Source organism: Colossoma macropomum, unplaced genomic scaffold, assembly GCF_904425465.1.
Source record: "Colossoma macropomum unplaced genomic scaffold, Colossoma_macropomum, whole genome shotgun sequence".
NCBI lineage: Eukaryota > Metazoa > Chordata > Actinopteri > Characiformes > Serrasalmidae > Colossoma > Colossoma macropomum.
This window is the reverse complement of record NW_023494795.1, coordinates 12,436,121-12,464,051: the sequence shown is the minus strand read 5'-3', so window position 1 is coordinate 12,464,051 and position 27,931 is coordinate 12,436,121. Positions and strand designations below refer to the sequence as shown.

The following is a 27,931-nucleotide window of genomic DNA, read 5'->3' as shown; positions in this document are numbered from 1 at the left end:
GTCACCAGTCAGTACTTCTGAGTACTTCTACACTCTGAGTTTGTTACTTTATACCAAAGTAGAACAGCTTGGCAAAAAGTTCAGATTAAGAGACCCTTATTAGTCCAATAACGGGGAAATCTGACCCACCCATGCAGTGAAACACCACATACACGCTACTGAACACATACACTAAGGGGCAGTGAGCACACTTGCCAGGAGTGGTGGGCAGCCCTATCCACAGCACCTGAATGTGAACCGGTAGTTACTATTTGGTGCAACCTGGTAATGATTGCGAGTTGACGATGACTGTCACCAGATTTTACCATGAGTTTTGTTGGCTATTTTGAGCCCAACATTTTTAGCAAACTTGGAAAGTTTATGAGGACCATCTGAGTGCACCATTAGTGGCAAGTGTGATCAAAACATGAGCTGTCTCTGCTGTGCCTGTTAGGAACAGATGTCCAGTCTTGGTTTAGATCCAGCAGCCACTTGACTCAGGAAATATGGCTGTACAATACATGACCCACTGGGCATAAGGACGATCAAAATCCAGTGTTTTTACACAGACGGCCTTCTCTTCTGAACAGGGCCACTGCTGAAACAAATCTCCACGCATCCAACTGCTCAACACTGGGCCACAGATGGCCAGCAATATGCCACAAAACCACCCACAAAAATACACCAGAAACACTGAGGATAGAGTCCGAGACATTGTCCTGAACGAATGTGGTGACGGGGTACAGAACACGTACGGCGTATGGGTAAGCCTCAGGAAGAGTTTACAGAACCACAAAATGGGAAGAAAGTTTCATAAACACTGACAAAAATGGTTGGAGTTGCACTAAAACTTCATAAACAGAACACAAGAACTAATAGTGACAAGAAGAGGCTGTTTATAGGCTCAACATTTGGTTACATTTGCATTAGAAAAACTTTTTTTTTCCTGTTTTGCTTCACGACCAAGGACAAAAACGGTTACATTTCAGTTGTTTATTTACAGTGTATAGTAATAAGACATGACAGACACACAAGACAGGTTTTACACAATACAACTTTTCAAATGTTTTTTGTAAAATATAAATTGTAAAATAAATATACAATAATGAAATGCACAGAACGAACCTTCTCTTCAAGGGGCAAAAATACCTCTATTGTCATTAGTCCGAAAACAGACCTAGTGAGATAATCCATGCATGAGAATACGGTTTCATTATCAAGCTTCATGACCATATGTCCAAGTTACATAGGTGTACATGTGATAAGATGTAAAATATATACCAGCTGTACCAGATGTGTACTGAAGTATACTTGCTACAGGCAATTAAACTCTTAAGTAAGAACCATGACAAAGACGAAGAACTGGTAGAGTAACTTCTATGCGATGGATAAAGTGAGTATGAAAGAGTATGAAAACTTCCACAATGAAAAAAAAAGAGCCGCACTTAAAGTTTACAGCATAAGCCAGAACGTACCACATTGCCCTAAAAAAAACAAAACAAAAAAAGACGAATGACGGTATCATTTACAAATATTATCTACATAGAGCAAGTGAAGGTGTGAGGGGAGTGCCGTTATACCCACAAACCGGTGGCTGAACGTCAGTTTGTGGCGTACAGTGTGTTTGACAAAGCGGTCGTTAAAGGATAGCGGCTCTATTGGAGGAACCATCAGTGCTCTTATCACCAAAAATGACCTGCATTTAGGCTACACCGACCACACGCACAAGGACACATGCGCACACACAAGCACAGACAGCAGCTTCAGCCAGATGCCCCCTCTGAACAATGTCGCAGTATGGGAAGAGGGAGAGAGAGGGAAGTGTGGGAGAGAGAGAGAGCGAGGCTGGGACTCCCCAGATCAGCCGCCCTGGAGGTGACACTTCCGCCGGAGGAAGCAGCTGGACACAAAGAACAGAGAAGGAGAGAAAGAGAGAGAGAGCTGGGAAACTGGCTACTGACCAGGTGTCCTGACTACTGATGTAACGGTTGTCAGGACATAGTCTGAATCACTCAGTCTGTAGCTCATTATCTTAAGTGAATACTTCAGCGCTTGTCAACCTAATCTCGCTCTGCTGCATCTTTCTCATACACTCAGTTCCCACTGATAAGAATTTAGGCATTTCCCTGTAGTGAGAAAAACCTCTTAAAACAGAAGCTAATGGGCAGCTGCTTTATCACCTGCCCACAGGCCTCTATTACACGAGTCAACACATTCTTCTGTTCTTTTTCTAAGTACAGGGAAACAAAATTACAGCCTGTGTTAACTGCTTGTGTAACGAACAGGTGCAGCAGAAAATGTTGGTGTATTCCTTTAAGATTCCTTTGACCCTCAGTCTCTAATGTGAGTCTGCTCTTTGCCCATTGGAAGGTCAACAAGGAATGAGAATCCCATTAGCTACACCTTCGCCAAGAAATCCTCTCATTGGCTCTCTTTCAGAACAGCTACCCATACGTTGACACATCCACTGAGATGTCTCCCACTGGACGTCTCCAACGGAAAGCACGCACTCCATTGGCACCCGATTCTAAAGCAGCAGTAGCTTTCTATTGGCTCCTTCTTCAACAGCTCGATTCTCATTGGCAAAAGAGCAAAGTTCTACACTAAGGTTTAACTGTGAGGCACAATAGTTGGTGTTTTATGAAAAAAAAGTGTAAAAGGTCTGAACATTGATTGCTGAGAACTGTGAAAAAAAGTTCAACTTTGCTTTTGTCAAACGCCCAGGAACATCTCTAACTCTAAGCCTAACCCTAATGTCCTGACCTTAATAATTAATCTTGAGCGAAGATTCTCGAGACACTTGTTCATGATGACAAAAAAACTGAGACTGCTTTATGTACAAACAGATAGCATAAGATACAATACAATACCTTACAGCAACAAGCTTTAGCAAAAAAATAGAATTGTACAAATGTACAAAAACATATTATTCCAGCTCTTCATCACTCTCTCAACTGTCTGCTGTTGACAAAATGACTACTGCTACAAAAGCTACTTCGCTCCTCAACTAAGACTGAAGTTGACGCAGAGCTACCTAAATGTATCCGAAGGTGTATAAGATTCATATGCACAGTAGGGTTTTGACCATTCAGCCACCTCTACACACAGGTAAGTGGATGAGAACTTGATATGTTTCAAGTAGAATGTGAACTGATCTTTCAAACACAAGCCTACTTAGAACCCTATTTAGAGTCTGATGACTCCTCCAGTTTGCGACTACTACGTTGTCTTTGGGTGGCCCAAAGAACCGTGTCGAATTTGGTTTATAAAATACTTGACAAAATCCTTCAATAAAACAAACCAAGCATAATACTGAATTTAAAGCTGAAATGTTATTCAACATAGAGAATTCTTAAAGTAAACAAAGGGCAAAAGACCTTTAGCGTATCTTGCACTTCAGCACACTGAGATGCACCTCATACTGGTTGAATGAAAGTAATATTGAGAATAAGAAATAGAAGTTAATGGTAACAGACACCAGAAGTAGCAGACATAAAGTCCAGAGTAAAAAGAAAACATTGTCATTACATTATAACTACAGGAACAACAGAAGAATTAGCTAACAAACGAATGACTACTTGATAAATGAAGGAATTATGTGAGTGAAATGAGCCATTAATATTTGGTTTATGTAGCTATTGTGTCTTTGTAAAGCTATTAATAACAGCCACCGAAACTGTAGATAGGCTTAAGAGAGGAAAATAACATCTACTTCACCTTGCTATTTGAATATCGGCCAAGAACAATAACAAAACTGTACTGATAATAGTCAAATACATGTAGCTGACTAATACTGAGACAGTGTGCTAAAGCTGCCCACAGCCATTATACTGAACACAGCGCAAACATGTCTTTTTGAAAAGGTAAAGCAAAAGTCCAGTTTGAAGCTAAAAGAAAACATCTTGAAAATACATAGTGATGGTTGAGAACATACCTCAAAACCACGGATCATCTTTCAATGTGCCTCTCTGACCAAGTCCTAATAATCAAGAATAAAGTCATACAATCCATAACTTAAAATTCTGACTGCACAAAATTTTACACATGAAAATCTCTGTTACCCAGTACCTTTATGAAGTTAAGAACCGTACCATGAAAGACCAGGTTAAGTCCATGGAGCAGAAGTGAAGGTGCCACAGTGTTAGCTCTAGCAGAATATCAAAGAACATAGGAAAATGTAAAACTCTCTCTAAAACTCCAAGTCCCATGATCCTGCTGCGTCAAAGGAATGGGAAAAAGGTCGAAAGCTGTCCACCCCCTTTCTGGCGGGGGGCACTATGTACACTGGTTAGAGAAGAGAGTGTGAAGATGATGTGACTGCTTTCTGCCCTAAAAACTGAGTCAGGGTTTCAGTCGTTCCACTCGAGTCCTTGCATGCTCCCTGGGTCTGACTGAAGGCTGTGAAGTCTCAGTGGGTGACCAATACAGATCTGGACACATCAGCATGCACTGGAGGAGGGTTTCGGTGGGGTTCTTCAGACTCGTTGCTGCGTGGAAGCTGTCCCCTCTAGGTAGACATCGTCACTGGTCAGTAGAGGCTGGGTGGGAGCACTGTGGCTACTTCCAGCTGAGTTGACGAGCGGGTGTTGAGAGCTGATGTCCTCATGGGGCCCTGTCATTATGGGCAACCTGGAGCTGAAGTTCAGATAGATCTGGAAGAAGCATAAGGACAAAAGTCATTGGACCTGCGAATGAAGAATAATGGAACTATGAACATGTGCGGTCAGGGTGTATGTGTGTCTGTAAATGACATACATGTTTGGTGCTGTCTGAGATTTGCTGTTCAATCTTCTCCACTATCTTGCCAAAAGACGGCCTCTTGAAGGGTTCTGCATCCCAACACGATTGCATGATTTCATACCTGAATAAGATGTGGCACAAGACCTTGTAAACACACACGAAATATTCACCTTCTCAACTACATATTTCTAATATGAGATCAGATTTGTGTTTTATAAACCAGCATTATCTAATCCTGTCATGTCTTGCCACTGGAAAATATGTTCCATGTCCTGTAAATACAACTCCTCAGCAGAACAACAAGCCAAGCAAAGCACACAAACAGAAGCAAACAGACACAGAAACTTACATTTCACTTGGGGCAAACTCGGGCGAATCCATTCGGTAGCCTTCCTTGATCATTTTGTAGAATCTGGAGTCCACAGGCATACCTGGATAAGGACTGCTCCCTAAAAAGCCCCAGCATTTAAACAAGGTTAGGCTTTGTGCCAAGTCTATAAAAAGTCTTCTTGTCTCTTAAGGTATTTTGATTGCTCCCTTGAAAAAGTTTGATATACTTTTGCAGTGGATATTTAAGACATACCCAGAGAGAAAATCTCCCACAGTAAGATGCCGTAAGACCAGACGTCACTCTCGAACGTGTACACACACTCAAAGATGCTCTCGGGAGACATCCACTTCACTGGGAGACGGGCCTGCACAAGACAGATCCAAACCAGCCTCTTAACGCATTTTATGCATGAAAGTCTGAAAATGCTTTTAAAGGACTAACTGCCTTGTTAGAGGAATCTCCCTGCTTAAATACCACTGGTGGGTATTTGTAAAACAGGCATCTGCCTGCACCACATGGTTTTAATGAAGCCTGCCCAAACACGTAAGGAGAATAGTAGTCCAAAGTGTCTGCTGTAGCACTTGTGAAAAAGCATGCTCATACACAAATATATACACACAAGCAGAGATGCGCAGGCATGCGAGGATGCACACACTCATTATTTCTTGCAACACACATATATTACCCTACCAGTAACACACACACTTTAACCTACCAGAAGGGTGTATTAAACTAATTTGGTCATACAAGTATGTTTTGACTTGCTGAGAATGTCTAGCCAACGTTCCACATTCTTAAAGGGGAATGTTGTAGTATACAGCTTCATGCCACGCCAGTTACATCACCTTAAAGATTAATTATTCATTCCAGTCAAGCTCTTGCACAATCTGTATCTAAATTTACCATGGTGATATAGTAAATAAATAATTTTCAACATACATTTGAATGAGATATATATCTGAATAACGACTTTTCGTTTTTAATCTCTTTCGGAAATGACAAACACTTACATTGCCCTTTACCACATAGTTGGAGTCGGTAGTGATGTCACGGGCAAGTCCAAAGTCGCAGATCTTGGCCACTCTACCTTGGGTGAGGAGAATATTTCTGGCTGCCAGGTCTCTGTGGATACACTGACACACAAACATACAAAAAAACGAGAATGTCAACACAGACTGAACAGACATGTTATGAAGGCCATGAAACAATCTGTCAGGCAGAGACAAACTCATTAGCACAGAACTGCTAGGCAGACTCTTTACACGGTCATGCTAAAATACTCAGATGAATGCTGAATTTGATCTTAAACCATAGCCAAAGTAAGCAATGCCTCTTAAACATATAACACAACAATGCATTACAGTATTCCTTAAAGCTGTAATAAAACTATGCACGTTTTTCTTATTTATATGCAACCCCATAATTTGATCTCTCTGATACATCTTTTAACCTTTTAGAACTTCAAGATATATCATTAAACATTTCTGAATTCCAAATCTTTAGACAAGTTAAACTTAACAGAAACCATTTTTATCTTACAAAACTAGACATCAAAAAGAAGAATCTCCATCCAGATGATGGAACAGTATTAGCAGAAAAAAGACAGCTGTTAAAGAGTCAGATACCACTAACAGTAATGGAGGTCACTGTAGCACTAAAATACAAGCTGCTTGTCTAAACCACAACCAACCAAGCACTCCAATGCTAACCCAAAAACCATTTAACAAATGACAGGCAAGCAAGAAGAGCTCTTGTGCAGCAAAAACAAAGATGATCAGATGATGATCAGATGATCCTGAAAAACGTATTGCACTGCAGGACATACAAGGGACATAAAATCTCTAATACAAAGAACAGGCTGTTTTCAAAAGTACATGCTGTTTTCAGCAGTAAAAGTTTAAAAACCTTAAAAACCTGAGCTCATTAAAGATTTCATGTCAAATATTTCATGTACTTTTAGCAGACAGTTTTAAAGCAGTTTATACAGTCATTAAGAGAGTTTCAGGTTCTAAACCAAGCGTTGCATAAATCATTCAGAAGGCTGAGGGGATATTCAAGGCCAAATGTGTGGCTTTGAGAAATAACAACCGAGTTGTTTTTAACCTGCAACTGCCGTTTGAGAAACTGTACATAACGGCAACTGACAAGAAGTGTTTCATAGGCTACCTGATGATGGAGTTGAGAAGTGCGATACAGGACTCTGCAAATGTCTTTTGACATACTTGTAAGTGTGCTTGTGAACATGTGTGTTTGTGTGTGACCTGCAAGCTCTGTAAACTAAACCATGACTGGAAAGTCAGAAGGGAAAATATGATCCCAGAGCTTTGTGCACAATGACTAAGAGGAGTCAGGGTATCATATTGCTATCACAGGAGAGGGGGTGATAGAGGAGAGAAGGAAATGACAGAAGAGAAGAAAAGAGAAGAGAAGAGAAGAGAAGAGAAGAGAAGAGAAGAGAAGAGAAGAGGTGTCCTACGTTTTTGGATGCCAGGAAGTCCATCCCTTTGGCGACTTGATAGGAGAAGCTTAGGAGGTCTTCAGTGTCCAGAGCCAAACCATCTTCCTGCAGGACCTCACTGACCACATCACAGTCACTGTATGAGCCTAACATAGAAAAGGAGACAGAGAGAGAGAGCAGAAAGATATGAGATTCTACACCACAGAAATGTTTTCTCAATAAACAAAGAGAAGAGAACAGATGAGAAGAGACAAGAAGAGATGAAAAGAAAAGAAAGGAGAGGAGAAGTGACAAGAGGAGAAAAGACGAGAAGAGAAGACAAGAGAAGAGAAGAGAGGAAAAGAGAAGACAAGAGAACATCAGGAGGAGTTTACTACATCATACCACACCTTTATGGGTTGAACGCTGTTTCTCAGCAGACAGAACTCCCATAACTGAAGGTCTCATGGTCATATAACCATTTCTACCTTCACTGCAAGCAAAACAAAAAGCTTCAGCATGACTCACTCATCATCCTTCTACAAACTCAAAATATTTGCACATATGTCTCACACTGACTCTGGCTGTAGCATGATGTTTCTATAGTAACAGTCCTCTCCCAGTCCGGAGCAGTAGAAGGACTCGCGCTTTCTGCGCAGGAAGTTCAGCAGGTCACCAAAGCAACAGTATTCAGTTATCACCAGAGTTGGACCTGAGGAACAGTCCAGAGTCAAGTCAGCATCATTTACACATAGACATGCATACGTATCACGTCATGCACATTAAGCAGAACAAGGAACCCCAGTCAAGTAGTGACATCTGTGTTTATTTTTATCTCCTCCCCTTTTGTGAACCTTCCACCTCTCTTTATGCACCACCCCATATTCTCACTCACCTCCAACAGTGCAGGCCCCCAGTAAGTTGACAATGTTTATGTGGTTGCCAAGGTAACTGAGCACCTTCAGTTCTGACATCAGAGCCTCTTTCTCAGTGGCATGGGCACTCGCTGCAGTGAAGAATGACAGTAAACAGACAAACATAAAATTAAATGTATTTTTGAAAAATACAGAAACATGCATACATTTATATCTGCATCATTATACGTAGAGCAGTTATAAAACAGTTGAATCTTTACACATTAGTCTTTCAATTTATTCATGGACGCAGCTAATGTAAGTGACCAGCAATAAACTTAAGTGTATCTGAATATGAAAGATGCACAACAATGTGTTATTGATCTATAACACTGCTATTCTACCCTTTTTCTATTCTATTTTACTGTTATTACTATTCTTCCTAAATCTATCACTAACAGAGTTTGTTACTGATGTCTCTCCAACATTTGCAGCAATAATGTAACCTGATTATTGTGCTCTTGAAAGCAGGAGAATGCACTAAAGCTTGCTATTAACAGGCTAAAGACAGCTTTGTTAGGGCCTATGTGGATCAGCAATAGCATTTCCCAATAATACTCTACAGCATATCCTCTAATATTTAGATCTGCTGACAAATTATTTGGCATGTTCTGCGTTCATCATAAAAAAATAACTAAAAACTAGACCCAAAATGCACTAAACATCTACATTTGTTTTACATCTATATTTACATTTTCTCTTTAACTATCTTCTTTATTCTCCACACTCACGTTTCAGCATTTTGACAGCCACGGTCATCACTGTGTCTGCCTTGGACATTCCGTAGGCTGTGGCCTCCACCACCTTTCCAAATGCTCCCGAGCCCAGAGTTTTCCCTATGGACACAGAACAGGAACAAAATTCTGAGTGACTTTTCTTACTTGCACACTTGTTCTAACAGAGGCTTCCTTTCATCACAGATCAGTGCATATTGACCTGAAAACAGATATACTGTGTTATTTTGGCTATGGTGTGCTGTTGATGTCTTGTTGGCATATTTTGCACGGCCTTGGCAAAAATTCAAAAGCTATCAGCGAAGTATGGATAAATGGTATGTTGAGAAATCCTCGGTGGTGCGGTTAAAGTAGCAGTATGTGTCTACTCTCTGTGTCTGTTGCCTATAGCGGACTACTTAATTTGCCTCTCAAATTGGAGCTGTGTTCCTAAGTGTAGCTGTAACTGTCCCAACTAATTCTAACAGGCATAGGCAGACATTGTGCTCTTTGTATGCCTGGGAGTTAACAATCACATAAATAAAGAAAACAATACTGTACAGTACACAAATATGACAGGTTCACAAACAGTCTTTTTGGTGCTAGTAAAAAAACACAAGGAAGTGGAGTGGACAACCACATAACGTAGTATTGACCACTGATACCAGCTATAGTGACGGTAAACAGAAACCCAATGTACCGAATCGCAGCTTGTCTCTGGGAAACTCCCACTGGTGGTCATATGGAAGCTGGGTAGGATCAATATACACATAATTGTTGCCATGGATTCCCTCAATGACTTTCCACTGAATCTGGTACTTAGGTTTCTGAAGGAAAAAAGAGGGTTGCATTTTGGGGAGGGCAGAGAGAGAGAGATAAATTAGAGACAAAATGAAGAAAATTTAGAGAAACAGTTCATAGCCTGGACAGTTATGACAACACTGAAAAAAACATGGGACTTCTGCTTTTTGCCATAGTACAACTGATTAGCAGTTCTAATCTCACACTGAGATAGGAGCCATTAACAAATGACTTATTTTGTTGGTAAAATAAGTTCTCCTTAAATAGAAATAGACTCAAAAAGTCTGCTCTGAGGGCTGCTCTATAGTGTCTGGTGTTTGTGTGTGAGTGTGTTTACGCAGTAGCAGTGTTTGCATACGAAAAGCAACGTATGTAGCAGCTACACCCACTGAGTACAAGAGCAAAGCAGTACAGCCTTAGGTCTATTGACCCGGTAAATAAAGTGTGTGTGTGTACACTGCTCCTGTGCGTAGTGGGAGGGCAGTCACCTATAACAAATACAGTACAGCTGAAGTCTGATAAGGAGTATAGGTCACAGAAATACATTTAAATATCTTCAAGAGTTGCTTTATGGCACCTTTAACAGAACCACAGTTAGATCTGACTTAATTTATATGACTGACATTCATATACAGTGTTAATATAACCACATATTTTTTATAAAGCCAGTACTTTTTGCAAAATGTAATGCATTACCTGCAAGTACTTGTAGGTGAGAACGAACAGGATGAGGCAGAGGATTGCTGCTGCTGCAACAAAACCAATGAGCAAAGGAGTGAAGAGTTCTTGATGAACAGAGCGCTCTGGAAAAAACATACCCAACATACATATTAGAATCCCAGACAGAAGACACATTTCCAAAGTCTCATCCATATGTCTGATGTATTAAGACAGAGGAATTTTTAGAACACTTTTACATAAATATTCCCATATTTAAAATATATGTCATATATATATATATCTCCATAGAAAAGCATCACCAGTTATATGGAGCACTCTGGTGCAGCCACACATAAGTCTTTGAGATGAGTTGGAGTGGCATTTGTGATCATAAGGTGACCTCACTACTGCTCTTGTGGCTGAATGCAATCAAATCCTCACAGCAATTAAAAGGAAAGCCTTTCCAGAGGAGCAGCGAACTTCAGCAAGAAGGGGCAAACCCCATATTAATATCCTTGATTTCAGAAGAAACACTAAATGAGCCTGCAGTGACAAACATTTAGACATGTAGCGTAAACTGTAAATATATTTAGAGATATTTAAGTTGTAGCGCTCATCTAAAAACATACTGGCTGGTCATGTTTTTGTATTTGAAAGAAAATAAAGTGGTTATTTATGAAACAAAGAAGATTTTCTATATTATTCATATATATGTATAGTAAGTGGTCACATGCAAAAGAGTTAAATGCATTAAAGTGTCCACATTCAAATAAAAACAGCACGTGATTTGGATCATGTGTTAGATACGGTAAGCATACTATACAGATTACACATAAACTCCTGCCTGTGGTGGCTTTGCGTGACAATGGCCTGTTGACTTTTTACACGTTTCCTAATAGTGGCGCTATTTCTAGGCGCTGTGCTCTGTGTGTGTGTGTGTGTTATTGTTTTTCTGCTTTGTACTCTGAGGTGTAATAAGCTCTTTAGCCATAAGGAGCTTTCTCTCCATTTCAAATCAGAGAATGCAGACTCGGCAGGAAGTAATCCCCTGTAAACCTGTCACTGGCTTTTTACCACCCTCCTCTGCATCCCTCCCCCCTCCTCTCTCTCTCTCTTTCTCTCTCTCTTTCTCTCCCTCTATTGTCCCACTGTGTCCAAAACAGGGATCTCTACAGATCATCCCCCCTCTCCTAACACATGCAATCATCCACACACACGCCGTGAGCTGCTCCACTGCATAGGCCAGCTAGAGCCTCACAGCACCAATCATTCTCCTGGCATGGCAACTTCAACCACTGGAGTTTAAATGAGTTAGTCTTGCCTCACTTAACATGCTTTTCTGCTAGCAAAAGGCACTCAGACAGCCCCCTCTACACCAATCCCCCAATCCTCCATGTCCCAGAAGCTCTCCATATCAAAAGAGCTCCAGGTCGCCAGGTAGTCCATCATCTCAGAAAAGTTTGTTTTCTTGACATTTGGCTAACAAAAACGTCAAATGCTGCAAGAAAATCTAGCTAAACAAGCTGACAGTGAACTTTGTTTCTCCCTGCAGTATATGCACACAACAACAGTGCTTGGTGAACCTTTAAGTTCACTCCTGCCACAAAAAAGCTGGAGGATAATCCCTTACAGTTAGCTAGTGATGCTGAGTTTACAAAAAACACAAGATTACAGATAATGCACCCCTGTATCTCTATTTATATAACACACTGATTTAATCCAATGGTTCTGCCCTGCTAATCCTGTAAAGGTCCACTGCAAGCAGAGCAAATGTTTTGCCAACAGAGGTATGGGGGGGTGGAGTGGTGCCCTACAACAGCCAGATGATTTAGATTATCTGTAGCAACCCTGGAAATACATGGCAGAAAAAACAGGTAAGGGAAGAGAGCAGGAGATCTGGGACATTTCTTCTGCTGAGATGCTCAACAATTATTGGGAAACCAAGAGCAGATGGGGCCAAGAACTCTTTGGCAGCCATGGCCAGGCCAGATCAGGCACGCAGATAGACAGACAGAGTGGGATAGAGAAAGCTGAGAAAAATCCAATGAAGTGTGACTCCAGAAGTAAAAGACAAAACAAACAAATCCTACATGGAAAAATAACACACTCTGAGATGAAGAACTAACAGGGATTGCAGTTCTGTAGACAGTTTGTAACATAGCCAGCTGCCTCACATGGGAATCTAAAAAGTGGCTAAAACAGCTTCTGTCAATACTGGACAAAGAGACTACAAAAGCATTAAGCCTCAAGGAAAATCTTAAAAAAAGCCACAGATTTTTTTTTCAATTAGCATGATATCAGGTGCATAACGGTCACTGACTCCTGCTAGCTCTTAGTTAATGCAACAGTGACAGGGGTAGTATTCTTTTACCAGTTAAATGCATGAAGTTCTTTGTCAAACGCGCTCTAGAGTGAGCATGCATTCAAATAAATCTTTAAACAAAGAAACCTGAGATTGTCAAACAGCATTACCAACCGGTTTCCTGGATACAGTCTGGGTCTTGTCACCCTTAGTGGGGATCATCTAAAATCTGTATTCCAACAGATTTTACGTCCAGAACTAGGGGTAAAACCAGGTGTGTATTTTGAGTGTGCGTTAATTAGTGCGTGTACTCACCACTGATGGAGAACAATGTGTAGACGATTTCGCCGTCAGCTGAAGCCACGCACTCCAGGGTGGGGTAATTGCTCTTGGTGATGTTTAGCCGACTCTCCACTGCTCCCTTCCCAAAGGGCGGGTTGTTCATGGTTACTGTGACGACATCCTCCTCCTCTTGGGTGGCGTTCAACAAATTGGAACACCTGAGGTTTCACATGACAAATCCCCATTCAGTGACTTGCTCAGTGATACTCCTGTTTTTTTACACAACATTATTCGGATTTGGCAGTTAAGATTTCCAAAACGTTAAATGGTAACTGAGCATGTTAAGTTAACTTTAGCTTGCTAACATTAGCTAAATGCTAATGCAAGTCAAATTCAGTAATGTGAGATTAAGTGCAGTAATTTGTTGTTTCTGTTTAGTGCAAAATATTAATGATTGATCTGAGGTGATACTGAAATACATAATGAAAGTCCATGCTTTTAGATCCATGCTTTTAGATCAAACTTTCTTCCCTCTGGGCCACAATACAACATTTTGCCTTGTTAAACATGACGTATCAGCCAATTACACTGATAAAGATACTGATAAAGAAAAGGAATTTGTGTTCAATACATATTTTCACATGCTAAATTCAAATATGTAATCATTCTTGATCTATTACTCACAGTTTTGTATGAGGTTTTACCTTTTTAAATATAAAATGTTAAGTAGCAAATCAATATACGTAATCCACCCAAATTTGGACAGATGAAGAATTTCATCAAGGTGATTGACCCAAATGGTGCTGGATTTATATCCAGTGTATCTGAAGAACACATTTTCTCAGATAAATGATGTCAAGATCAAAGAAGGGATTTTTGTAGATCCTCAAATGAGAGAGGTGACACAAAATGTGGAGGTGGAAAATTAATTGAATCTTTCAGCTGCATGGCTGTCATTCAAGAACATTACAAAGATTTTTAGGGACCCGTAATGCAGAAAAAAGCAACAAAATATTGAGTGACCTATTGACATCACACATAAACATCACCATCATCAACAGAGAGATCTTTCAAAAGCAAAATACAACAGAAGATCTTGTTTTTTTTGACATTTTTACATAAAACCAGATACAGATTTGAAAAAGCTATTAGAATTACCCTTTAGTTCATGTGACAAAATATTAATTTTTGTCACCCAGTGTTATTAAAGTCTACCTGAGTTGAATTCAGAGTTTTAAAAGAGGGAAAACACAAACCGGGTGCCCAGAAAAAACCCAGGCTGGACATCCTTGCCTTAACCTTAGATTAGGGGTGCACAACTCCAGTCCTGGGGGGCCAGTGTCCAGCACAGTTTGGTTATTTACTTTCTTCAACACACATGATTACACTCATTGGTTAATTGCTGGGTTGGCTGGGTTTATTTGAGTAGGGGAACTGCTAAACTGTGCTGGACGCCGGCCCTCCAGGACCAGAGATGTGTACCCCTGCCTTGATACTATCATATACAACAACACAGCATGGCAGTCTTAGGGCACAGATCACAGATTTTTTATAGAATCAAAGAATATCCAACTCCTACATACATACCAAGGAACTGCATCACAAAAAACAGGTACGATGTAAATGGAAGATGTTTATGGAAAAAGCTAGATATGTGATAAGGGTCTTGCGCTGCTGTCGTCTGTTGCAGCACAGTCAACAAGCTCATTTTCAATATGGCGCTCTAAATCTAACAATCCTACTCCATCTTTGGTTTAATGAGTTACAAAACTCCACAAAACACTGTTCCATAAACATGACTGCACTTCCGCTCATGATAAAATAGTCAATTCAAAATTCACATTTATGCATCATACAGATTTCAGTCACACAGTAATGATAATAAAGCTTAAAGCGAAGAATTTTCTCATTATAGTCTCATAAGCAACAGAACTATGTTGACTTCATCTGTATAAATGATCAGATTGTCAGTCTGGTGCCAAACACTAGTGTTTTTTGAACCAGCAGGTTCAAAAAAGTATCGGGTTCAAAAAGAGGTATTCGGAAGGCTAGAAGAACGTTTGTGTTTTGAAAAACCAAAATGGTCAGGAAGCTGCATAACAGCCTGAGGCACAACATTCCACACTTGTGGCATACCAAACGACAATGAGCTTTAACGTCAGTCAAGCAACAGCATGTGTCAGTCTCAGCACAGAGGTTTCTGCCAGGCTTTTCTTCTTAAACTGTGCATGAATCTTTATTTGATAAGGAAACGCTTTCTGGCATGCATCTATTTAAAAGTATAAAAGCATGAAAATATGAATCATGCCTAAATCACTCAATGGGATCCAAAAAGATCCAGAGCAGAGATGTGGATGAGTAGGTTATCCTGGATGCACATAATCATGCTTAAGAAGTGATTGGACAATAGTCGATGACTCACTATCTGCTAAGATATGCATAGGTGTTTCCACGGGCACCAGGTGTTCACTCTGTATTGTGTCATCCAAGAATAACCACCCCTTTAAGAACCCACTGTTCCCATGTCATCACATGGCTGTTAGTAACCAATCATAAGTTCACTGCTCCAATCACGATAGAGTCAAATTACTTCATTCCACCAATGGCAGAGTTAATCCGCTCTGCCCAATCGTCAAACATCATGTTAGCCGATTAACTAATCTGAGCAACGTCATGATGTGGCCTCACCACGGCTATATAAAGAACATGTAAAATGTCACTGCTAGTGGACTTACGTTAGGAAGAATATAACTTGACAAAAAGAAATCAAAATATCAAAAAAAGTTACAGCTAACACAGTCAAACTCCACTTTAACTGAAATCAGCATCCACCAAATTCAAAAAAGGATAATAATATTTATGGTGTTTACACTGATGGAAAAAAAACTTTGGGACATCTACAAAATATTTAAACCTGACCTGAGGAAGGGAAACAAAACAAACTGTCTGAAAACACTGTGGAGATTTTTAGATTGTGATCTGGATTTTTAAGATCTAGATTATTCCCATGTTTTGACTTCCATCTTATTTTTTCAAGCTTGAGGATTTTCTACAGAGGAGAAGAGCTGATTATAGTGTTCCAAAGGCTAGAACTGCTGTTGACTCTGGTTTTGGTGCCTACCTGGCATACGGTTGGTCACAGTAATACCATGTGATCTGAGGCGTGGGATAACCCTCGGCCACACACCGCACTTGTCCATCAACCGGTCCTTCATGAGACACAATTGCTGGCTTACCTAGCAATCAAAACCATGTACAATTGTCAGCTGTTTATATCTAGTAAAACCAAGATTTTAAGGTTAACAACTAGTCAAGTCAAGTCAAATTTATTTATATAGCCCCTTTTACAACAGATGTTGTCACAAAGCAGCTTTACAAAGCTTTAACTATTTGGTAGCTTCTGAATTTCCACACGAGTCATAGTCATAGTAACAGTATCAAGTGCCAGATACTTTTATAATACTGACTTTGCCTAATACTCCTCATAATAGTGAATGGTTTGGCAAAAAATCACATGTTTGCCTAAATATTATTCTCTCTCACCTGTCATTGTTTGCTCAGTACTGCATTGTACAATAATGAACAGGCTTACGGTTTGAAAATGACTAAGAACTAATGGGGTTCTTTTAGACAATGCAATGGCAAATAAAGCAACACAATGCTGAGAAATCATTTGACTAACTGAAGCAGAACAAATATGCCCACTGCTTTCTTTCACACAATGGAAAAGTCAAATATTTATTCCTTAGAATAAGTAAACAACTTACTTATGACATGAACTTCAAACATTTGGTGGACTGTTGCGTCGCCATTTGCGGACATAAAGGTGTAGACTCCGCTCTCTGATACTTTTAAACGCACCAGCTTCAATTCACAGCTATAACTGATTAGAAAAAAAACAAAAAAAAAACAGTACAATCACTGTATTCATATTTAAACACTGGTGAATAAAACAAGACAAATACAGCACAATGATGAAATTTAATGAATCAGCATTACTTCACTCTTCTGAACCCAGCATTATTAGCATCAGCTGTTATTGTTCAGGTTTGCTATTGATTCACTAACCCAGACTCAATATGGATAATGTGCATGCGTGTGTGTACCTGTGGTGTGCGTGTGAGTGTGTGGTGATGACGTGGTCAGTTGTGTTGGTAAGACGTTGTCTGTTGTAGCTCCAGGAGAAGGTGTGTGGTTTGGGGTAGGCCTCCATGCCCACACGCAGTGATAGACTCTCTCCTTCTCGCACCCTCCATGTCCCATTTACAACACGGGTCAGGTTAATGAATCCTTTACCTAACACACAAACACACAATTTGAAATGTTTTGTTTTCTAGTGCTGTGTCTCCCAGTTGTGGTCCTGCAGTATTGTGCAGTTTGGTATTCCCAGCTCTTAATTATTTTAATTCACATTTTTTTCTGGCCATAGCAAAAGCATTGTTCAATTCCATGTCAGTTATTTATCAGTCATAGTTTTAAGCATTTCTCGACATCAAAGTAAATGGCAAAAAGTCAAAACCTGTTCGTAGAGGCACTTATAGAAAAGTTACCAGAATTTCACATGTGGTTTTCGCACATTTCTCACGTAAAAATGTGTTACAACACATGAAAAAAATGTGTGATCACATGTGTTTCCTTGCTTGTAACATCTTATCACTTATTATTCAGTAACTACATGTTCTGTGATGCAGACTGGCAAACTAAGTCATTCTTAAGTGGCAGAAGTATGTAATAGAAGTTTCGACCTGCCGGTCTTGGCCATTTAAGGGTTAAATGTGTAATTACATTTGAATAGTGCAGTGAAATGAAAGTAATAATTCTCAACTTTGAAGGGATAAGAAAAAATTGCAGATAGAAATCCTCACACGCATAGTTCCAATATGAACGTAGATTTCCTGAAAGCTCTGAATGCCAGTGACTTGAGATTAGTGCATACACATATTCAGTGAAGTGTAATCTTAAACTCCAGCACTTGCATGAAATTTTAGCAGATGATTAATTGCCATGTTATTGGTCATTTTGCTTCCCAGCTATGTTTACTAGGTAGCTAACACTGGTTGTACTGTCAAACCGGCACACTACCCTGTGCATACACATGCTAACACAAACATCTCCATTACACAGAATCATGTGTAGAGTACGAACAAAGCTTTTTTTCTTAAGAGTGAAAATATAAGCAAATAAACCCGTGTCCTGCTAGCATGCATGATAAACACATTGGAATTAGGTACATTGCTATGACATTAACAAACATTACTTGCACTGCCCTCTAAACATGCTACAGCGCCAAGTTAGAGGTTTTTTTTGAGTTCCATGATGTCTCAATGAATGCATTTACTGCTTCCTTTAGTTTACATTCATTTTCCCAAAGAACCCAATTCATAATATGTTTGTTGCAGCTTAATATTATAGTAGAATCTGACTGCAGAAAACAACTCCAGTGAGATCCAATAATTGTGATCATTTCAAATAATTGTGATCATGTTGTGAGCATGTTATGTGTATATGCTCTAAGGTAGGCAGTCTTACTGAAGACATTGACCCAGACTGTCTCGTTGCTGATCCCCCTGTAGTTTTGAGCTTCACAGCGGTAGCTTCCAGAGTCATGCAATGTCACAGCCCCTATTTGAAGGGTGGCTGTGCGTTCATGTGAGATGGGCTCCGTCAAAAGACGAGACGTTTGCTGCATCAACGGAACCTGGGCAGATACAAAGGCGAAATGCATGTGTCAAAATAGGGCTGGATGATTTGAGGAAAACAGCTAATTCAGATTTTTCAATGTGATTGTTAATGCAATTTAATTGTGATTATTTTCTGTAAATTAAGGTCCTGTCCTTTTTTGTAGTGTGTCAAGGCTGCTGGTTCTCAAGCTCTGCATTGGTAGGTGAAGTTTCTCCACTTAAAACTCCACTAATTTAAACTGCAGTATGAAAACAACGAATCTTTCAGCCCTACGTCAGAGTCAAAATGTGTGTATGTGTGTCCCAGTCTGGCTGCATTGTACAGCTGCCAACATAGGAAAATGCTGGTACTCTATCATGGTCTCTACATCAATGTGGACTTTATAAACAAGCAAATAGAGTGAGTCATACAGAGATATGATTCTGTACTTGCAGATATAAGTGTGTAAATTTCAATAACTAGTACATGAAGTACAAAAGTACATGAGCTATGTTCACTATATATCAGTGGATGCGCTATAATTGACTGTGTTGTAGCAGCTTAAGTCACAATGTATTGCAGAACACAAAGATTTACATGCCTCGGATGAGATCCTGGTCAAATTACTCTATATTTACATACCCAGCCCACAAGAATGTTGAATTATGTTCAAGCTCTTTTAACCACACACTGCTACAAAGAAAAAGTAAATAAAAACCTGTAACTAAGCTCTTTCAAGTCATAATTAAGTATATATTACATTGAGTACAAATGGGTCATTTCATTAAAGATAGGGGTGTGTAAGAGTTTGGACGTTACAGGCGTACAAAGGAGAAAATAAACGGTTCTTACCACTCCGGTTGGCGGGATCCAGCTGATCTTGATGTCACTATTGACGTTGGAGGTGGAGCAGGTGAGGCTGAGTTTCTGGCCCTGGGTCAGAAGCACTCTGCTGGGCTCATGGAGTGTAATATGTGGGGGTGCGTCTGGAACTGACAAGACGAAACAGAGCATTACCATCAAGGCAGAGAAAGGACTGCATAACTACCAGCAGGTCATAATGCCCATAAATATTAATAAATCATGAACTAAGAGCAGGGGTGACCAGTTCCAGTTCTGCAGAGTCAGAGTGCAAACCATTTTGGTGATTTCTCTACTCGAACTGCTCAGAAAGCTTTGCAGAAAGTTGGCAAAAGGCCTATTAAGCCTAAAGGAAGCATGACACAGTTTTAAGTCATTTCAGGTTTTAAAATGATGTTTTGTTGTAGCTAATAAAAACTAGCCAGTTTGACAATAGCACAGAAAATGTACATGAAAACTACCACCATACTAATGTTAGCTTGATTACACAATAAAAAAATACATATAGACATAGGGTATAGATCTATACTAACAGTATGGCTTGCCATAAAAATTATATATGATTGAAGTACTAATCCATTCCAAATGTAGGTATTTTGACAGGCACTGAATTGTGTTTGTAATTCTCATTAGGTTGAACGTTCTGAACAGCGTGTCCAACTTCGGCAGACTTTGTATGAAAGAGGGCACTTGTGGCCAGAACATGCACAGGTCAATTAACTGATTAATTGAAACAGGTGTGTCTGAGCAGGAAAGATCACCAAACTGTGCTCCATTAAGGCCTTCAGGAACAGAACTGCTGACTCCTGTTATAGACAATCTGCTATGTAGAAGAGAGTAAAACTATTGCAAGACTATTAAAGAGGCAAAACTTCTTCACACTCACCCAATCGCACATTAAGTTGATATCTCACAGATCTGACTGCCTCTCCTTTTAGGGATCCTAGGCATACATAGCATCCTTCGTAGGCAGGCTGGACGTCCCTCAGGGTGATGCCCGTCTCAGTGCTGGCAGTGTACCTCATCCCAGCAGGCAGGGGCTTCCCATCACAAGTTTCCAATTTCAAGTCAATCATGCTGGGGTCTGTAGCCAGGCACGGGATGGAAGCGGTGTCACCTGCCCCCGCCATAATGTCTGGTATAATGGACTTCCTGAAGGGGTTGTCAGGATCTGCTGAGAGGAAGGCTAAATCAAAAACCAATGAAACACAACCAGGGGGCTTAGATTAAGAAATGACAGTGCATGAGAAAGAGAGAGAAAAAAGGAAAGGCAAAGAGAGAGACAGATAGAAAGAGAATGTGGACGGAGCACAGGAACACAGGATAGACCAAAAGAGTGAGAGCAGATACCCTCAAACACAATACACAGCATACAGCAGCCTACATGTGATGGCACATACACCTTCCTTTATACACTCCACAATGTGTAAACTATATACCAGCTATTATATTTTCTACTATATGCTCAGCAGAGTCTACTTATGATGTCTACTCAAGGGCCTATTAGGTTGGACCCCTACGTGGAACTACGGCTAACCCTGAGAGAACAATGGGCAAAAAAGGGTCTGTTGAATTCTTTACAGAAATACTGTAGCAAAGTCCAAACTGCAGCACTTTGCTAAAAGATCTGTATGCAGTTCAACAGTGTAGCTCATTTCAGCACTATTTCATGTGATTAAATAAATTTTACTCCATAAGTGGGAGTAGATGTGTGTGTGTGTGAGCTCCAGGTGTGTTTCAGCTCACTGGACTAGGCAGCTGGTCAATGCCTTCAGAGTTTATACATGTTGAGACTCATACTACCTAATGGTGCATACATATAAATAACACACACAGACATACAGACACGCACTCACACATATGGACACATAAGCACTATTCAGAAGGGATTAGTTTCACATGGTGAGATTGGGTAATATAATTATTACTGGTGTTTCTCAGTGATTTTAGTCCCATCTGAATCAGTCAGTATTTTTATAGACTGGTTACTCCCACATCAATAAATACTCTGCTGGATTTTACCTTCTATAAGACAAAAAGCAAAAATCACCCCAATTTACATTAATGTACATTTCCATTTTGGTATATACTCCATCATGTCTTGTTGATAAGACGTTTTCACAGTTTTTCTTAAATATAGATTTGGGGATTTTTTTTCTGACCAATATTGTGACTGCAATTTAAACTGTGATTTTTAAAATAATTTTATAACAGTTCCAGGCCTGTTATTTTGGCCAAGAACACCAGAAAATCAACATTTTTCTGGTTTGAGGTTTGAAAACTGCAATTTACTGCCAATTATTTGTGGTTTTGTTTCACAGCAGACGGGTGTTGCTTCTGATTAGTCTAACTCATCTACAGGCAGCTCATAAGCTCCATGTTATTATGCCTTCTTTTATGCATAGATGGCGATTGCTGGCTGTAAATTTCCAAGCTAATGACAATACTAATGACACACTGCATTTATCCAAGACAAATAGGTCGATTAGTGGTTCCCAACCTACTCTTCAGGGCCCCCCATGGTCCCCATTTTTACTTCATCCCTTCCATCTGTTATTCATACTGAGTTCCTTTCAGACATTGTCTGGTAAAATAACTACCTCCCATTGTAAACGTCATCCAGTCCAAATAGCACTACACACAGGCACAACTTCGGACATAGACTCATAGGCATTAGATGGCATGACTTACTACGCACATTTGAGAATTTCTAATATTTTGCTACAAATATTTTGCTTTCTCTCTCTCTCTCTCTCTCTCTCTCTCTCTCTCTCTCTCACAGACACACACACAAAAATTCAGCCCTCATACACTTCTGAGCTCTACTTACCTTGAACAAACACATAGATGGAGCTCTTCTCTCCTGAATGCTCCTCCTGGCACACATATCTGCCCATGTTGATTAACCTTGCTCTGGTCACATGGATGACTGACATGTTGCCCTCCCTATGCTCCTCTTTCAGAGTCCGTCCTGGACGATCCTCTCGTTGCCACCGCACTGGCCCGTCGCTCTGGCAGCTCAGGTCAAATCTGCCGTTCAACGGCACAGCGAGCTCGGGCCCGTCCGGGAAGATCGTGAGACTGGTACTGCCTGAATGAAAATAATGACAAATTGGACCACCAATCAAGAACCATCGCTAGAAGTTCTGTTTCTGACTATTCCTGTAGAAACAACCTAAACAGTACAAAACAGATCCAGAGTGATTTAAGACAACTTCTGCAAATCACCATGTCAAACCCACGATGATATCCTCTGTGAAATGTTATTAAAGGTTGAAAAGGTGAATTAACTTTTGCAGTACCGGCCCAATTCAACAATGTAACAGGTAAAGCCATTTGCGACCACAGAATGGACAGGTTCAGAGTAACAGACCACGGCAACTCCCCAAAGGCAGACACACCCAAACTGAGTCGAGGAACAGATATATTTGCATATTTGGTTGGTTTTTCCCCCAAGAACTCCCTACAGCACTTCTAATCTAACAATTCTCCCATATCATTCCTCAACCGTTCAACACACAATGACATTCATTTTTTCCTCTTCTTACTTAAGTAAAGATGATAAAAGCTTTTACTTCTAACCACTAATATGGGTAAATGTATGCACTTCTTGCACATTTTAATAAATTTCACTATCACAACTAACACTTGTGGAATAGGTTATCTTACATGTTGAACTCGGTAGCCTACACACAAGGAAAGAAAAAGAGCAACTGAAAGTGTGGTCCTAACACGGATACGAATGTTTGCACAGAAGGATGAGGAAGCACACCGTGCACAGCGCAAGGTAAAAATGTGGAACTTTTTTTTTTTTATATGACACAAAAGCAAACAAAGCCTTTTGCAGCAGCCTTTGCGTACACAGCAAATAGTCTACAGTAGAGAAGCAGTTAAGACTGCACTCTTTTCCTAACACACTTAATGTTCAAAATTCGAGGAAACAAGTCAAACAGGTGACTTTCAAGGAAATCTGAGGCAGCCCCCAGGAGGGCATCTACTCAGAATCTACTGTGCGGTGCACACAGCAGGAGAACAACTAGCCAAAAAAATGACCATTGAAAATTACGAGCTGTCAGGCAACTTCCTTAAACAGTATTTGCGAGAAGATTTAGAAAGCATCAGCCGAAGGCCATGGTACCCTTTCCTTTGCTAAGTCATTGTAGTGTTTACATACTCTTCAAGCACATCATCACTAGTCTGACAGGAAGAGGGAAAAGAGAAGGGTAAGAGGGAAAGGTGAAGCTGTGGGTAAAAGGGACAACTGTCTCTGAGGGAAAAAGTCAACATCAGGTATGTTCAGTGTGTGCATGCACTAGGATTACCTGCTGCTGGCATGTTTACTCTGGTTCACAAGTTCCTGGTTTTCAGTAAATGTTCTATTGTGAGTTTTGACTGGTTCCTGTGGGCTGCTGTTGTTCTAAATGGATATATGGCCCTGTGATGGTTTTCAGTAAACAATGGAGAGTGAAACCCCCTGAAGCTGGGAAAAGCACCTCCACTAGAGGTCCTGCACCATTTACCAGTTCACTTATGGACCACATGCTGCTACTGCTGCTGCCTTTTTGAGGTCAAATGTGCCGACAGCTAAGGTGGATGTAGAACATGGAGTGATAAAAACAACCTCATTATAGAACAGTTATTTATGGTCATGTTAAAAAAAAAAAACTAGCACACACCAGCTGTAACGGAAAGCAATGATGAAACACACTGAAACAAGTAATGTACTGAATTGATTCAAATGTGTACATTATTTCGACATGAATACAATACATCAACACAATCATTGCTTAAAGTAAATTAACTAAAAGACAAAACTGTATTGTGTGATGTATTCTGTAATATATATGTATACCATGTGGTACATTTTATTACTGTGTAAATAGTGTGCACATTTGAATTAAGTCAATTTACTTTTGTCAGTGCAGGTTCACATGATGATTAGGCCTTTTGGCAGTTAAAACCTTAGTAAAACTGTGAGTAACCACTGAAAATAATTCCTGGAAACAATTCCCCATAGTATTTAACCCTGAATTAGGATCTGATAACAGAAATGATTATTGGCTTTGTTCTCTCTGATAATCACTATGATTATGATGATGTGTATTGCTAATGTTAATGGAAATTCTCACAAATTCATTGGGCTGGTCCCAGGCACCTATTTCCCAGGCATTGACTGTTTTCTCTCATTTCTTGTGTGCAAACAAACAAACAAATAAAGGTTTAGTCTTTATCCAAAACATCAACATAAATGATTCCCCCTGCTCAGAATGGATGGATGAACAATGAGACGAGTGTGAAGACCTGCAGAGATCAGCAATCCCTAGAGAAAGAGAGGGAGAAAAAGAGAGAAACAGAAAGCAACAACCCCGAGAGGTGATATTGCTATGAGAGCTCACTCGTCTGCTTTTCCGAAAAAGACTTCAGGCAACCACACTGAACCATGGAGAGTAGGAACACACACAAACACACACAGGTGCAGAGGTTTGTTGGTGTGAGCTCATGTTCTTCTTTCATAATGATGTCCCTTTGACTTTTGGCAGCAAAAACATGTTTGAACAAGACATTCAGTTGCCTGAAGGAAACAAAACAAGATAACATCACGAAAAGTGTGCCGCCTTTTGATGTAGAAAGACTGATAGGGAGCTGGGCCAGGTAGCCATCTCTGAACCTTCATCCAATACAACGATGAAAGGCATTGGCTTCAAAACAACATGACGCAGAACTACAGCTTTCAAAACCAGTGTTTCTGAGCCATAGTCTCGGAGTAGCCCTACCCTGCACATTTTAGAGTACTTCCTGCTGCCAATACACCTGTTCACCTCATCTGCTATAAGAAGCCCATCCTGTAGTATATATGAAGCACAGCTGTAAAGGAAAGACAAAGACAAAATTCCTTGACTGCAGAAGAGAATACAAGTGACCCATGTACACACACTTAAGCACCACACATACACACATATATACACACAAAGATATTCTTAATATTTAAAGCAGGAAGGGAGGGAACAGATCAGACGTTAATTAAACCAGCACATCTAGGGTATCAAATCTTCAAGGTTATCAAAAACCTGTGACATTCGCTGCATCCCAATGCATATAAATGTATATGTAGATAAACTAACTTTCATTGAACAAATGCCATTAAACTTTTTTGCACATGGTAGTTTATTTACTGTTAATTTCACAAAAGAGACACAGGAAGGAAAAGTCCATAAAAAACAGGCGTTAATGAGGAAAAGTCTCACTTTTAAATAGGCCCATTTCATTTTCTTTAAATAACAGGCAATACTCGTTATTTCCCTTTTAACTGAACGAATAAAAAGTCCATCTACTTCCCTCAGCGCCAGCTACGCGGCCTACAACAAGCACGCTGTAGGTAAAGCGGCTCGCGCGTCATTATGCGCAAACACCACGTCTGTATTCCTATCTTTATGGGGTATCTCCATAGACTTCTGTATTACTGAAACTTATGAGGCCCTGCCTCACCTTACCACCTAAACCAAATCCTCCGAAATCGTTTTAAAATAAGCCTTAATTTTACCTCTCCTCCTGCCAAAACTAAAAAAAAACTCGTAGGGACCAGCCAAACAGGCGCGTTTTCCGTCATCCCCCGAGTCCCCACAAAGTTTTAAATACGTGACCACGCACACACAGAAGCGCGCGCCACCCCTCAAAATTTCTGGCAACGGCGCTGCCATTCAGCAGATGCAGCGCAGCTTATTAGCGTCATGTCTGTTATCTTTTGTGTCCGCGAGGACTTCGGCGAAGTCCTTTGGATATGAAAACGCTCCACCGAGTTCCAGACTGAAATGACCGCTGTATGCAAAACCGCGCTCCCGCTCTCATTTGCGTGCTTCCACAGAAACTCTTAAGCTATCGGGAAAATGATTGAGTGTCGACGACCCACGACTTCAAAGACACATTCAGAGCGAAAACGAGCCTCAGGCGTGTCCGTGCGTGTCGAGATACACGAGCTTCAATCCGACCAGGTTAATAATAAATTGTGAGAGCGTTACCTCACAGTTATCCGCTCACCGTCCGGCACCAACGGCTGAGCTCGCTCGGTTAGCTTCACATTACGCCCCACAAAAACTCGGACAATCAGCTCGCTCACACTTATTATAACCAGAATTAAAGGGGGAAATCGCTGTTTTTACGACGTCTGTTTATCCGCTCTGTTTTATGAATTATTGAGAGAGGCGCTCGAGCCTCTCCGTTACCGTCCTCAGCAGCGGCTCCGCGCGCAGATCCGGTTTCTCTCGGCGGCTTCCAGTAACAAGAAAAAAAGCAGCACTAGAGCTCACACACACTCTGACAAGTGGTGCGTTAAATAACAACACACTTATTTGTGTTAGCCGTTTCAACACTTTTTGTGTCATATTAGGCATATTAAGTCTCCAACTAAACACAGAATGTGTTGTTTTTAACACGTCTCGGCGACCCCTTCTCGCTTCGGGGTCAGCGATGAGACTTCCGAAGCAACAAGTTGTTACAAGTTTCCTCTGAGCTAAGTGAGCTAGCCCGGAGACCCCAGTCAGCGCCCACGCGCGCACAAACTCACGAACGTACACACACGCAACAGTTCAACGGCTGAGGAGAGGAAAACAACCTGCCGCTCTGAGCTAAACGAAGACCACCACAGTGTCCCGAGGAGCAGTTTCACAGAGCTCATCACCGCCTCGCACTGCAGGAGGGTGAAAGTCTGTCTAAGATGGGCAAATAAACGGCTAACGCGGACCGACCTGCGCTAACGCGCTGCTAATCACGCACAAGAAGATCGAGCGGGCTAATCTAACGTCTATGAACCCGCAGAACCGGGTCGGAGCGGCTGAGGTTCTCCTGCAGGAACTTAAACGAGCCCGGTTTGGAGAAATGTGTTGGCTCAGCGCTGTGCTGAGGGTAAAGGGGGATCGCAAGTGCAGTCCCACCATCCTCTCTCACTCCTGAAGTTTTCAACAGCCACAGCGGCAGAATCTCTCACTCCCTCACTCACTCTCTCACTCTCTCACCCCTCACTGAACTCACTGAATGAACTCACCTGGTCGGAAGACAAACTGCAACAGGACACTCAGCAGTACCCAGCGGTATTCCATAGTCATAATTCCATCTATTTCGCCTGTGTGGGGGTCTGCAGGCGCGCGCGCGCGTATGTGTGTATGTGTGTGTATGTGTAAGACAGTCCACTCGGTAACCTCGCGCTCGCTAATGCAGCTGAAGAGTAAGCAGTGGCGCGAGGCTGCTTCTCCTGAT

General features: G+C 40.8%; 1 protein-coding gene across 4 annotated transcripts; it reads right to left on the bottom strand.

Annotated features, from left to right (window-relative positions):
- Positions 1-957: 957 nt before the first annotated feature.
- kita (KIT proto-oncogene, receptor tyrosine kinase a) lies at positions 958-27,931 on the bottom strand. Of its 4 annotated transcripts, none has more exons than XM_036581473.1 (21): positions 27,720-27,931; positions 22,512-22,772; positions 20,568-20,867; positions 19,673-19,812; positions 18,689-18,857; positions 17,266-17,455; positions 16,927-17,042; positions 16,281-16,395; positions 13,193-13,377; positions 10,612-10,718; positions 9,815-9,941; positions 9,133-9,237; positions 8,383-8,493; positions 8,067-8,199; positions 7,898-7,980; positions 7,527-7,654; positions 6,061-6,183; positions 5,303-5,414; positions 5,069-5,168; positions 4,735-4,840; positions 958-4,631 (listed from the first exon to the last, which is right to left on the bottom strand). In XM_036581473.1, exons 1-21 carry the CDS (start codon positions 27,778-27,780, stop codon positions 4,455-4,457), a joined length of 2,949 nt encoding a protein of 982 aa, XP_036437366.1. In that variant the 5' UTR covers positions 27,781-27,931; the 3' UTR covers positions 958-4,454. The 4 variants fall into 4 exon arrangements, with proteins under 4 accessions (XP_036437366.1, XP_036437367.1, XP_036437368.1 ...); XM_036581474.1 differs by having other exon boundaries at positions 20,568-20,855; XM_036581475.1 differs by having other exon boundaries at positions 20,568-20,852.

Excerpts from the sequence above, each read along its gene's own strand:
- kita (XM_036581473.1), bottom strand. The coding sequence starts at position 27,780 with ATGACTATGGAATACCGCTGGGTACTGCTGAGTGTCCTGTTGCAGTTT. Across the intron at positions 16,396-16,926 it reads GTTTGAAGTTCATGTCATAA|GTAAGCCAGCAATTGTGTCT; the intron begins GTAAGTTGTTTA and ends TTTGATTGCTAG. Across the intron at positions 4,632-4,734 it reads TCTCAGACAGCACCAAACAT|ATCTATCTGAACTTCAGCTC; the intron begins GTATGTCATTTA and ends TGCTTCTTCCAG.